Source organism: Takifugu flavidus, chromosome 9 (genome assembly GCF_003711565.1).
Source record: "Takifugu flavidus isolate HTHZ2018 chromosome 9, ASM371156v2, whole genome shotgun sequence".
Taxonomy (NCBI): Eukaryota; Metazoa; Chordata; class Actinopteri; order Tetraodontiformes; family Tetraodontidae; genus Takifugu; species Takifugu flavidus.
Window position 1 is genome coordinate 13226933 of NC_079528.1, and position 10564 is coordinate 13237496.

At 47.9% G+C, this 10564-nt stretch overlaps 2 protein-coding genes across 2 annotated transcripts in view; one reads left to right on the forward strand and one right to left on the reverse strand.

Annotated features, from left to right (window-relative positions):
• Positions 1–1559, forward strand: part of pigg (phosphatidylinositol glycan anchor biosynthesis class G) — a 32055-nt gene extending 30496 nt beyond the window's left edge. The window contains exon 13 of the mRNA XM_057043141.1: positions 487–1559. Coding sequence (XP_056899121.1) covers positions 487–703 — 217 coding nt within the window. The 3' untranslated portion in view covers positions 704–1559. The remainder of the gene's footprint in view (positions 1–486) is intronic.
• Positions 1560–7849: 6290 nt separating this feature from the next.
• On the reverse strand, positions 7850–9603 carry LOC130531625 (transmembrane protein 271-like). The gene has a single exon (XM_057043705.1). It carries the CDS (start codon positions 9003–9005, stop codon positions 8214–8216), a length of 792 nt encoding a protein of 263 aa, XP_056899685.1. The 5' UTR covers positions 9006–9603; the 3' UTR covers positions 7850–8213.
• Between the last annotated feature and the right edge of the window lie 961 nt (positions 9604–10564).

The following is a 10564-nucleotide window of genomic DNA, read 5'->3' on the forward strand; positions in this document are numbered from 1 at the left end:
CAATTAAGATGTGTTCAGGAGCTAATATTGGTACCCATGCTAATGGAAGTGCACGGCAGTGCAGGACTTTTATTCCGCATCCTCTGATGGGCTCTAACTGAATTACCCCACATGAAGAAATGTTGACGCCTTTTGTTTCAGCACCGTTGTTTTTCCTTTGTTCAGGACTTGCAGTTGGGTTCCCTCTCTGGGCTCCATCAAGTCTGTGACTAATCTGTTCTCCTGTTTACAAAGAATCCCCAAATAACAACTCAAGCTGCCGTTTGTAGCCGCATTCTTGTGCTCTGTTTCTCTCCGTGGGCCGCTTTTACAGTCAACACTTTCTCTTTACTGACTAATCCACATTGCTGTGGGAAGCTAATTGGATCAAACTTTCCTCCTGGGTGCTTGTGTGAAGTTCTAAAAACTGATCCCCCAGCAAACAGTTTGCTGATTTAACACCCTGGGCGTAGGACGCCTCCTGACAGATCTCTCCTCCCCCCTCAGGAGCCCCGTCTCGGTGGGTCACGGCTGCTACTGTCTGGCCCTGCTGAGGTCCGTGCCGGCTGCTGTCTACATCGTGCTGGTGACCGTTCTGCGCTACCACCTCTTCATCTGGAGCGTCTTTTCCCCCAAATTACTGTACGAGTCCATGCACCTGCTGCTGACCGCGGGAGTCTGCCTCTTCTTCATCACCATGGAGCAGAGTCCCAGGAAGTCGTAGCGGCCCTGAGACGCCACCAAGGCTTCGGAAAGACGCTGCTGGAGCGATGCTGCAGTCCTCGGTCTGGTCACAGTATGTAAATATTCATTACGGGACCTCCCAGGTCTGCTTGGTTTGCAGAAAACACTACCATTTTACCATTCTACGAAATATTTCCCACTCTTCCGAACGTTTTGTCCGATTAAAAGTGGAATGTTTCTTCCGCGAGAGACCTTTTGAAAACCCATTTATTACCTCAGATCCAGGCGAGAGCTCCTTGATGTGTTCAGCGTGTGAAACTGGCGCTAACATGGAGGAAGCGATGCAATAAAAACCGCAGCGAAACGCGTGTCATCATCTTAACCGAACTGGACCGAAGGACAACGTGTCTCAGGAACCAAGACGGTCTTATTTCACAGGGGAGGGGGAAGATTGGGCCTGTGTTTGTTATTTTGTTGAATTCATTATTATTCATATTGTAAATGCACATGTGGAGGGGTTTTTCTGTGTCGCTGCTGAGCGCTCCTGCAGGGACGTGGGTGTTTTAAAGATGCAATGAAGTCTTTTTCTCTCAACTATTAGCCCATTTGGCACCTTGCCCACGTCTCTGGTGCATCCTGTTAAGCTGATCAGGTGGGGTCACTTTAGCCAGAGGAGCCTGGAGCTTTAAACGTCCACCGCGATCGATGCTTCCGCGGGACTTTTTGATTGAGAAAACCGGTGCTTGATTGAGTTTCTCCTTTGTTTCCACCTGCTGGTGTGATCACGCTCTGATTTCCTTCCATGATTCACCTCATTAGTGTCGTCGTCTCACGTTTGACTCTTTCTGTCTGTTTGCTCGTCTATAATTTATTAAAACTACAATCTGTAATGAAAAGAGTTGCATGAGTGAATCTGTCCTGTATTACAGTTTGTATTCACGTTCATTTGAATACCGTTGATTATTTGTGCGGGCAAAATATCATGGCGGCACTTCCTAATGTAGATTTACAGAGAAGACAAATGGCGGCTTCATGTGGTCACATCACAGAAGTCACTGTTGCTGCAGCTTCTTAAGAGAAGACGAGCTGGAGACCCCTGCAGCACCTCTGTGTCTGAATCCAGAGGTGATTAACTTGTTCTCAAGCATTTAAGCCTCTGTTTAAACCTAAATGGCAGAAATCTTCTTTTTTTCTCGCCTCTACAATTTTGTGATATCTTCCCATTTCCAGAAAGAACATTTAATTTCAATCATAAAGTGAAATCAGTTATTTTGCGGACCTGCGGGCTTGTCCCGAGGGGCTTCCTCCTGATTAGAACCGTTGTGGTGTAACATTTCCGCAAGAAATAAAAGTGTTGGAAGTTTAGGCGTTGGCAGCTCGGGGCTGAAAAGTGAATTCCAAGGTTCAGTTCCGGCATTTGTCACTCACCTTGATGAACCGTCTGCCCTGGAACAGCAGCTCCCCCAGGCCGAGATCACTCACATCCCCACACCGCCCCGAGCGTCAGGGAAACAGACGCCATATGGAGGGGGGAGGAGGGGGGGGGCATAGATACCTTTAATGTTCACTGTGTTTCTACATAGATCTCATCTGATGCAAGACGAGCTCCTCGCTTTGTTCTCCCGCTGTTAGGGGCGTTGAGCTGGCGATGGATGAGAGGAAAATCCTCCACATGGACGATGTCTACAAAGGCTTCAGAGTGTGAGGCATCGGTGTACACATTGGACATGACAGCACACACACACACACACACTGCACGTGGATCGCTGGTTGCGTCCTTCATTTCATCACACGGTGATGCGTACATTACAGCCTGTGTGATGGCAGATTAGTCAGGTTCTAGCACATCTATTGCGTTGCCTTCTATAAACATGTGAGATTTTTTTTTTTTTAAATGTCAACTTGTGTTTAATGGTGTCAGGATCCAAGATTTTAAATTCTGAGACCAGAATTTCTGAAGGAGTCCAACAGGGACATTTGTAATTGTGGAATCCCCCTTCCCCTCTTTCCCCCCCATTCCCATTTATTTCTGACAGTCAGAAAACATTTTAAAATTCATCGGCTAAAAGATGTGACCCTCTTCATACATGTGTGAGCCTGCCAGCAGTATCTTAGTGCGAGGAGCTCTCTGGAGACGTGTTCTCAGCTCCGCTCATTAAAGGAACCGTCTCGTGACTGTCTTCATGACGGAGTGGGCGACGCTCCTCAACCTCCAAAGTCATGAAATTATATTTGATGAAAAATGCTCCTGCTCAAGGTAAATCAGCCCCCAGGAATGACTCAACTTGGGCCTTTTCACTCTTAAATTTGGATCCTAACACATCCTAACTGCTTTGTTGCATTTATATGTTTGATGAATTTCTCCCACACGTTCTCAATGTGAGATCAGATAATAAGATTCATCTGTTTTAGTTCAATCCCGTCGTGACTGACTTTAAGTTCTTGAGTTATGTAATATATTCATCCTTGAGCCTGTGCTCTTTTTTTTATCCTCCAGTTAAAAGTGACAGGTTATTTCCCAGCAGTGATGAGAAATAACCCGGCTGACTGGTGTGTGGGCTCGTGAAAGTTTACAGTCAGAACATTCACAGACCAGTAAAGACCTGCTTTTTACGGCTTTAATGCCGTCTGCTCTGCGCACCGCTGCCACTTCAGAGGAGCTGCTGTAAAACCTGTGCTGGTAGTTTCACTGCTGTGAGGTCACAGCAAGGCAGAAGTAATCCAAGCCAGGATTCAGGATTCAATGATTCAGAATTTACAGAGCTGGAACAAAGAAACTGGGGAGAGTTTACGCAGCTACAGTTGTGCGTAGGAACAGTTTGGGCCTTGGACTAGCATATTAGCATGCAGATGTAGCAGTAGATGCTGATGAGTCAGCGCCTTTAATTTACCTTTAATTATGGTCATTTATGTGCTGCTCTTTTCTACACTGAATTAATTTCAAATATAAATGAGCTACGTTTTGCCAACAGCTTGTTCTTCCCCCCAGTCCCCCTCCGAAATTGGAAAAAACTTAAAGCAACATCCAAATAAAATGCATAACGCGTAGAAGCACCAGGAAGATGTTTCTGTTTCTGCGCTCTCAGAATGGTGAAAATAAGATTTCCACTAATGAATCTTAATGTTTTGGATCAATGCGCCCGTGTCAAAGAGCATAAACCACCCTTTCATCAGTCGGCGGGTATTTAATCCAGTCACCATGGTGACAGAGGATGCGTCAGACTATTTTGAAGTGTCTCAGATGAAAACAACCGCGCTACTTTGCTGTTCGGGTGTCCTGTAGTCGTCTGCTAAGTGGTGGACGCCGGCGAGCCACAGAGGTCGCTGTGGGTTTGGAGTCGGCCTCCTCAAAGACGGTGACCTGAGGGAGCGTCCATCTAAGCCTGACATGCTGGGGCTGCACACGTGGATGCTGACCACCACCCCATCACACACAGGCTGGTCCCTTAGACGCTGCAAGTCTTAAAGCGTCTTCCAGCACAGTTTTAACCAATTTCAGAAATAAGAGTGTTTATACCTGTAGAGCTCCTCAGAAATAAAGAGAAATAAAGAGAAATAAAGCTCTCACTCCTATACGCACGTCAGATTGTCTCCTGGGAGTGTACATGATAACACATCAGACGGACGCGTGGACGTGTCTGACATGCGGAGCAGCAGGTCTTGCTCTGAGTCTTCTGCAGACTCACAGAGATAATCACCAATAAGTATTTGTGAGGAGGAAACCTAAAAGATCTGTGGCCTCCTCAACGTTTCCTCCTCATTCATTTAAACTAAATCACTGATTTTTATTGGCAGCTGCACAAATGTTTCGCAAATTCCGCTTCCAATCAGCTTCTATAGCAGCCTAACGTCTATGACAGGAGAAAAAAGGGTAAAAAAGTTGCATCCCTACAGCTCTAAGGAAAGCTGTTTAAATGGCTGACGTGGAGCTCTGGTGTGCCTCATTCAGAGTGTGAGATAATTGTGCAGGTGATGGAGTTCCCCAGGTGGCGCCGCTCCTGGCCGTGCAATCACACCTGTGCGAGCGCTGATGTTGGTGATAGATTTCAGAGATGTTCCCTCGTGATCACCTCGTTCATTCATCAGTTGAGCGCCACACACAAGAATCAGACCTTACTAATCAAACAATGATACAAATTTAAAAATAAGCATCTGCAATGTTATTCTTTTTATTTATTACCAGTATTAAACTAGAGAAAAGAGCTGGAATCAAACCCACAACCTTCTCGCTATGAAGCCTGTCCATCTTCATGTCCCATGCCAGGATAACCAGACCTAAAGTGTTCTTGGGGCTTCTGAGAAATAAACTGGAGCCGTTTCAACCCGATCCAGGAACACATGCATACCTGCAGGCAACCCAGAGTAGCCAATTAGCCCATTAGCCTAGCATGGCAGACAGAAAATCTGTCAAAATATTGCGTATTACATGTACGTGTCCTTGGCTTCTTTCCTGGGAAGAGTTGGGGGGTTTTTTAAAAATTTTGCTCATTGTGCATTCACCCGTAACAAGCTCACTCCTCACGCCGAGGGAACAAAAAAGAAAATCTGAATCTTCCACGAGCGCAACAAAGACGAAATTGGAGAGGCAAAGTAATGCCTCAGGAGGTAATGCTGGGGCACATTGTTGTTCAGGAAAAGGCTTTTAAAAACCACCGGAGCTTTTCCACATCCAACTTCTCCTGGCAGCCGCGCGCAGACAAATGGATATGTGTCTAATAAAAGGCTTTTAGGGGTATTGATTCCCTCCCCCACACCCACCCCCACCCAAAGTATGGCTGCAAGATCCGTCCTTGACACACATTTAAATAAGTATCCGTGTAAATGAAGAGCGTAATGTGCGAGCCATTTTAGAATGTTTGTTTATTTGGCAGCAGCAGCAGCTCAGACACCAGCTTCTCTCCATGAGCTGCTGCTGCTAACGAGCGCGCTGCATTAAAATATATATTACATTTGTTAATGAGCTGACCGTCACAGGAAGCAGCAGAGGTGTTCCGACACCCCTCAGTGATGAGAACATGAGCGGCGTCCTCGCTGGTGCAGAATCTGACCTTTGTGTTCCTCAGAGCTGGGGGGTGGGGGGAGGGGGGCCTTGGAACTGCAAGCCAGCAGGTTTTTTTTTTAACATTCCACTTTGTGTGAGCACATCATCCCATCAGCCATCATCCCGCTAATGCAACAACACCGGCCAACCAAGAGCCTGCCGTCAGGGCATCAACAACAAACGCCCCAAAGGGCAGAAAACTCAGACCTCCAGACGCTTCCCCAATTCAGACAAGGGCCCGTTATTGCGGTGATGTATACGGAGCCGTTCACACACCGATGTGAGCAGCTGGGACTGGTGACTGCCAACACCACCGAAGGGTCTCCACTCCTGTCCTGATGCATTTGTGGAGTTGGGAATTCTGAATTCTGTTGTTCACCATTTGACCATCGGGATAGAGTCTTTGTGCGTGTGTGTGTGTGTGTGTGTGTGTGTGTGTGTGCAGCTTGACCTTCGTCTTTTTCATTTTTCAAAGCTTATTTAATGAGTAACAACTTCCTGCAGAGAGAAGTAAAGAAAAACCAGTAATTATTAATGACCCAGTTGCCTAATTACACTGTTGTACTTAATCAAAATGAGGTCTAATGTATTTTATAAAATATTAAGCATCATATTTAATAATTATTTTAAGCAACTCTAATTTGTTTGCATTCGAATCATTATAAATGTAGCTTAAAAGGTATAGAATAGGTGTGTGTGTGTGTGTGTGTGTGTGTGTGTGTGTGTGTGTGTGTGTGTTTTATCTGAACCTCCATCATTCCCTGTGCTGTTAACAGTGCATGTGCAACCTCTCTGGGCCGTTACCTCCTGGAGCTGCAGCTCTGCCTAGTGTGTGTGTGTGTGTGTGTGTGTGTGTGTGTGTTTGGGGGGGGTCCAGTTGATTCCCCCACCTACAGCAATTGCGTCTTATTAAGATTACATTTTTACCCGGTCGGCTGAAACCTTTCATCCGCTCAAATTCCGAGTGCTTTTCATTTTCAGGGCTTTCGGTTTGGTCAATTTCCCCCCGTTTCTGCGTCAGCGTCAGTCACGACAGGCTGTTGCCCACGGCGGTTATTGTTTTGGAATTGGAGACTTTTTTTAGATGGGTTTGTGTCATTTTTCACTGATTTAAAGGACAAAAAATAAGAAACATAAACAGAAATATTGTTATTTTTTTTAAAAAGGCTCATATAAGCTGGAAGGTGCTCCGTGGCTCACCTGTGTTCAACCACCTGTATCAGTGACACACAGCAGCTCAGGACAGTCAGGGAAACATGAACCCCCAGGAAAGCACAAACTGGCTCTTTAAAGTATCGAAGGGAAAACGGCCTTAAACTGAGTAAAATCCCATCAAGAGCTGGTCCAGATACTTAGTATCTACACACACACACACACACACACAAATGGAGCCTAACCCGCATCTTTCTTTAGATGGCCGTCCATGTTTTTGTTGTTAAAGCTTTTGCTGACGCCTTTAACCATTACAGGGGGACTGTGGGAGGCTCCGGTGTATCCAGCTCTGGTGCACAAGGCTGGAAAAAAGGAATGAGTCAGTAGAAATTAGCATTCATTGTACAACCAGTCAAGGCTGCATTCTTCTTCAAAGTTAGGTGTTCAGATTCAAACCAGGAGGGGGTTTTAACTAAAGGTCCAGCTTCGGACCCGACGTCTCGGGCTGCTGTGAGCAGCGTTGTGAGAGGCTGATGAGGGAGAAGCTCAATGTTCAGGAGGGAAGAAGGCGGCATCACATCAGCCAGACGCTAACAGCGCGCCGCTGCCGCATTAATGAGAGACAATAAAGGGAGGAAATTGAAATCATTGTTCCCTTCTACTTCAAACAGACCGTCATTCAGGTTCTGAAGGCCTCTCTGAGCAAGAAGTGATTCATCACATCTTTTCAACCTTATAGAAAGCCTGATCTCACATGTCACCTGTGGCTGGGCAACGAGGAGGAGGAGGAAGGTAAGTGAAGGCATCACAGTGATGTCAGGGAGTTTATTCCTCCGCCTGATCCTGGGGACAGATTTAGACAGATTTGCATGAAGTGGGAGTAAAGATGTCAAATCTAGAGTTTGTGGAACCTGACCCGGTGCTGCGGGACATCTGGGACCCGAGATGCTGGCCAATTTGGAGAGAATGTCGCGTCTTTACCAGTTATTCCTGTCACTTTTCAACAATAAAGCTTTATTTCAGCCCCAAAACTGCGCGTGACACCACCGCGGGAGGCGCGCAAACTCAACCAACAGCAATTTTCTTTGCAGCTGTACTGGCTTCAAGAGGTCGGCTCAGGTTAAATGCATTTTTATTGACAGGGGAGAAGCGCAAACATTCAGAACACTGTTAAAGCTGTTGCGTGTGCGACTCGGCTGCCTGCTGCGCTCTGGGCCTCCATCAGTCTGTGCGTGCATGGAACTACAACATACCGGGCAGGGGTCGCCAAAACAAGTCAGAGAATGAGCTGGGCTGTCCTCCTGGGGGATTGTTTAAGCACGATTGTCACAGCAGAGAGGGGAGGGAGGGGGGCACACTATGTGTTGCATGCCTCGTCGGGGAAAATGTCTTCGTACGCGGGCGGGAGTTCGTTGGAGACCGGACAGGAGAAAGGGAAGCAGCGGTTGAGCTCCGGGTCGGTGAGCGAATATCCCGGCAGGTCGATGGACGGATGCCCCCCGCGCTGCGCCTCTGCGCCCGTCTCGTCAAACACATGAAAAACCCCCAGATTGATGTAAGAAACCGGCTGGAAATCCACAGAGGAGCCGTCCCGCTCCTCGCTGAAGACGATGGCACCGGCGCGCCGCCGCTGACACTGACGGCTCCGGCACAACTGCGCCGTTTTGTACCTTTTGATCACCAGCAGGTTGAAGAGACCCAGGACGCACTCCAGTGTGCTGAGCACCGTGGAGATGACCAGGCTGTGCTGGTAATTCCTCAACTGCTCGCAGGCAGGGTTCATGACCAGAGACTGGAAGCAGTAATGGGAATATTTCCTCTCCACCAGAGAAGCCGTGTCCCCGTCCACCACCGCGCCGGAGAAAGCGGTGAGGACCCCGAGCAAGAAGACCACAACACCCAGAAGAAAGAAATTCCTGCAGCCGGGCTTCTCTGTGCAAAACAGCAGCGCGGAGCCCAGCAGGACCTGCCCGATGCCCACAAGTAAGCCGGAGTAGAAAGCCCCGGCCGCGGCGCCGAGCGGGAAATGCGCTCTCACTGTAGATCCCAAAGAGACGCATCTTATTCCAACGACAACTTCGCTGAGGGCGCACACGAAGATCAGGGTGCCGGAGAACACGGTGCACACTCCTTTCCCACTCCACTTCATTATATTCCACCTCAGCCACTCTCGACCCCTCTCCCTCCTTCTTCATTCTCCTTCGTCCTCTCCCGCGTCTCCTCTGGAAACCCTGGCACGGCGGGACATCATCTGCCGGAGAAAAGCAGCAAGCAGTGCTTCCCTCAGCGCTCAGCGCTAATCCATGATCGGGTTATCATAAAGCGATCACAGCCTCGAGGGGGAGAGGATCCCAAAACAAAAGTTTCTCCTCTCTTTCCCACTGCTGCTGAAGAGGAGCCTCATCTCCAGTTCGGCAGGGATGAAATGTGCGTGACGTGTCTGAGGCGGAGGAGGAGGCGATGTTGGGGGGTCCTGTGGACCAATGACCCGCAGCAGCAGCACCCCTGCACACTTTCCACGCTGTGATGACGCAGCGCCACGGGAAAACTGCATTTTCGGGGCCGAGGAGGCTTGTGCGCTGCTCAGACCTCCACCAGGACCCAGATGACGGCTGCGCCTCCCACCCGGACTAACGCGAGTTTCCACTTTAACCGGATTCAGCCAGTTCTTGTGGGTCTGTTTAGAATCCAAAGAGGAGAAAAGGGAGAGTGGGCCACATAAAAGGATTTAATAAATTATACTGAACCTGGGGGAAAAAGTGTATCAAAAGATTTGAGTTTTATAAAATATTTCAAGTTTTCAATCAAACACGCTGACCATGGATGTGTTTTGAAAAAGACAAATATATAATTGCGTTATTGGTAGCATGTGTTCACAATAAGTTGGTCAAATATGATTTAAATTGGAACGATTCCAATCGGAGCGCCCCTGTTGATGGTGTCTCCACCAGGGGGCGCTGCGAGGCGGAGAGGGAGAAAATAGGGAGTTGAGCGTTCGGGGAAACACGACAAAGTTTGATCATGGGGGATTTGCAGAACCGTCAGGTCTTTCTTATTTCATGTTTTGCTTTTGGAAGCCCTTGTTCTGCTTTGACATCTTCACCTTCACGCTTCTGAGCAAGAGTAGCTGTCCTGCCAGGTTTGTATCAGCAGCCTGAACGGAGACGGCACAGATCTATGCAGTATAGATCTATAGTGTGGAGACAGTCTTACAGTTAAGTCAACTGTTTCAGCATCAGCAGTCATCTGAATACTACCTCGGAAATCTACCTCCACCAGCGTGTCCTAGCCATCTCTCTCTCTCTCCCTCTCTCTCTCTCTCTCTGTATGTCTGTGTCTCTCTCTCTCCCTCTCTCTCTCTCTCTCTCTCCCTCTCTCTCTCTGTCTACTGGTATCACTGGGAACTGCTGACATGTGGCCCCACAGTTTTTACATCTTCAATGTTTAATGTATTTGTGTATCTCTTCTCTTTTTTCCATCCCACTCCGCTGCTCTTCTCCTTTGCTGAAGATACAACAGTTTTGTTCCTCTGTGGCTGTGGAGAAGCTTTGGAGAACGTCCACAGAGGACAAGTGAAGTGGCTCACAACAGGTCCCACTGAAACTCATCTGTCTGCTAGATGGAACCTGATCAGCTTTATCTACCATAAACAGGAAAGAGTGCATCCATCCATCCATCCATCATCCATCCATCATCCATCCATCCATC